Raw genomic sequence first — 2,853 nt, 5'->3', positions numbered from 1 at the left:
GCTGGCCCAGCCTCACCGGCTGCAGGAATTTTGCACCGCTGCCAACTCCAGACAAATCCCTTTTATTTGCTTGTTCAGGTTTCAATGCTGTAATTGCATCGTCTGAGCCAGCTCTCGAGAGAAAGAGGAAAAAAAGAGAAGAAAAAACAAGGGAAGGAGAGCAGCGTGGCGCCCGAGCCACCAGCCTCGTCGCATCCTGCCTGCTCCTGCCTGGGGACAGGCCAACTCCTTCCTCCCGGGGTCTGGCTCCCCGCCACAGCTCCAGACCTCCCTGGAGCTGGGACTGAGTAACCAGGAGTGGTTTGGTCCACGGGGAGGTTTTGAGTCTCAAAAGTCCTTTAAATGCTGCAGGTTTGGGGAGACAAAGCCCGCCTTGAGTGGGAGCTCAGCCCCAGGATGCGCACGGGAAGGGGTCCTGCCACCCTCTCCGGGCATGGAGCAGCACAGCGCAGCTCTGGCCTTCTTTCCCACCCTCCCCCAGAATGACGATTTGCTCTAAATCACCAGCTCTTGGAGGTAGGTGGGTTTTCTTTAAAAATGGAGCATTTCCAGTGGAAATGGGAGCCTCCCTGTCCTTGCCCAGCCAGGCACAGGGCTGCTCTGCCCCCTCCGCGCTGGCAGGGCTGTGGTCACCTGGGTGGAGGTCCTGGTGCCACGGGGCACAGGACCCCAGAGGTGGAATGGGATCCGAACTGATAGGGGTGCAAAGAGCCAGCCTGATGCATCCCCACGGCACAGGGGATGCATGGGGGCCCCCATCCCTATGCAGGGTGAGAAGGGCAGGACTCACGCCAGAACCAGCTGTGAGCACCAGGATGGGCAGGAGGGCTCCTCAACCCAAGCACTCCCACAATAGACAAGGTAGCATCCACAGTGCTCGCACCCTCCCTCACCCCCAGAATAATCCTTGTGGATACAGGACAGTTGCCTGGTCTGTGTCGGCTTTGACCTATGCGTATATTTTTAACTAACATTAACTGAAATGGCAAAGTAAAGAGCTGCTTGGAAGGGAAAATACAAAGTCGGTCGAAAAAGGCCAAAGTGTTTCTGACCACATGGGTGGCTGGGCCAACGTTGTCCAGGGGAGCAAAGGTAGCACTGAAAACCACAAGTGTCTGGTTTCCTCAAATCACTACTTTTCTGGTTAAAAACAAACCAGGAAAAAAGGATGTTTCGGAAGCAAGTTCCCCAGATCCTGGGGAGAAACCTGGCTGTCCCTGCCTTGGGGGACACAGATTGGCCCTGGGGGTGACACATTGGCTGTCACAGCCAGGTCCCAGCCCTCCGCTCCGGCTTCCCCAAAATGCTTTCCACAGGGCTGAGATGCCCCTGCCTGGGCCTCCCTCTCCTGGGGGGGGCTGCCTCCACCCCCAGCACCAAGTCCTTGTCACACACCACGTGTCTGTCCCCACAGCATCCCACCTGCCACCATGTCCCTGCTCGGTGCCAGAGGACAGACCCACCCTGCCCCAGGCAGAACTGCCCCCAGTCCCAAACCTGTGCCACCAACCAGCCAGTGTCCCTTCCCCGAACACCCCCAGCAAAGGGATGTGTCACCATGTCCCCCACCCCCAAAAAAGAGGCTGCTGTGCCAGGACTGTCCAGAGAAGGAGTTTTGGGCTGAGGGGTGCTTGCTCCGGACATGTCCCTGACCCCCGGGAATGGCCACCATGGGCAAGGTGATCTCTGCAGCCGGACATCCCGTCTCCAGGCTAGTAATAGTCCTCCTCACTCTCCCCGTAGTCCTCGGGCGTCGTGCGGGGCTTCGGCAGGGAAAAGCCCGTCAGGTTGAGCTGGTCTGAAACAGCAACGCAGGGACGATGTGATATTGTCCCCTCCAGTGCCTGTCCCCTTCCCCACCAGGACCAAAGCCAAACCCAGCACAGCCCTATCCACCATACCAGAGCACCCTGCCCAAACATCCCCTCCCTCGTCCCCGTGAGAGCGTTGGGACAAGGACGTGGTGCTCACCCGGCGTGAAGACAGTGAGGCTGGCTAATGCCACCACCTCCCCGACCCTGTTCCTGGCAAAGCAGCGGTAGGTGCCTTCGTCCGTCACCCGCACGCCCTGGATCTGGAGCCAGCCCGTCACTTCGTATTTCTGGGGGCCGCCTCTGAACTGCAAGAGGGGGGATTTCGGTTAGCCCTGGGGTGAGGAAAGCCCCGTGTGGGGCTGGGATGGATGGGAAGGGGGATACAAGCCCAGGGAAACTCTTTGTCCCCCCACATAAGTACCACTCTGGGGGCAGACGCAGACCCCCTGGATGCAGGTCCCCCCTTTTCCCATGACCCAGGGGAGGCTGGGGGAATGGGCATCTTCTTGCCCCCGGGAAGGCCTGGGAGCTCTGTTTTGGGCAGGACCCCACAGACGTGCCCCAGACTCCGAGCTGTGCCCCCAGTGCCACCTTGGTCCCCGAATGGTGGGTAGATGCCAGGATGGCTGAAGCAAGGGGGCATCTGTGCTGCAGGCACACAGCTGGGATGGTCTGGGGGCTTGGGGTCATGCTGGGGAGCAGCACAGCCGGGGATGGGACGAGGCAGGGAGGGGGAAGCAGCCGAGAACCAGCCGAGCTGCACAGGCAGACGGAGCACGGGAGGACCGGGACCCTGCAAACTCTGCTGGGGGCTTCACGAGGCGCAGAGCCAGCCCAGGACAGCTCAGAGGAGCCCCGAGTCCTCCATTTTGGCAGGCAGCAAGGTCCCAGGACTACTCTGGCACCAACCATGCTATTTTCTGTTTGTCTCCAGCAAGAAATAACCTTTTCCTGACCCAGCTGGGCTGCAGCTGTGTTTGCAGGCTGCTATTATGGTGCAGTGGCTGGGGGGGGAGGGCCGGACAGGCCCCTCCCGCCA

General features: G+C 60.1%; 1 protein-coding gene across 1 annotated transcript in view; it reads right to left on the bottom strand.

Annotated features, from left to right (window-relative positions):
• Positions 1-1,712: 1,712 nt before the first annotated feature.
• LOC104072678 (kazal-type serine protease inhibitor domain-containing protein 1-like) overlaps positions 1,713-2,853 on the bottom strand; it is a gene marked incomplete at its 5' end in the record, with an annotated part of 3,704 nt that continues 2,563 nt past the window's right edge. Inside the window, 2 exon segments of the mRNA XM_009572212.1 lie at positions 1,713-1,798; positions 1,972-2,119. Coding sequence (XP_009570507.1) covers positions 1,713-1,798; positions 1,972-2,119 — 234 coding nt within the window.

The sequence above is a fragment of the Fulmarus glacialis genome, unplaced genomic scaffold (genome assembly GCF_000690835.1).
Source record: "Fulmarus glacialis isolate BGI_N327 unplaced genomic scaffold, ASM69083v1 scaffold34382, whole genome shotgun sequence".
Lineage (NCBI taxonomy): Eukaryota > Metazoa > Chordata > Aves > Procellariiformes > Procellariidae > Fulmarus > Fulmarus glacialis.
The sequence above is the reverse complement of the archived record's forward strand: the minus strand, read 5'-3'. Positions and strand labels throughout refer to the sequence as shown.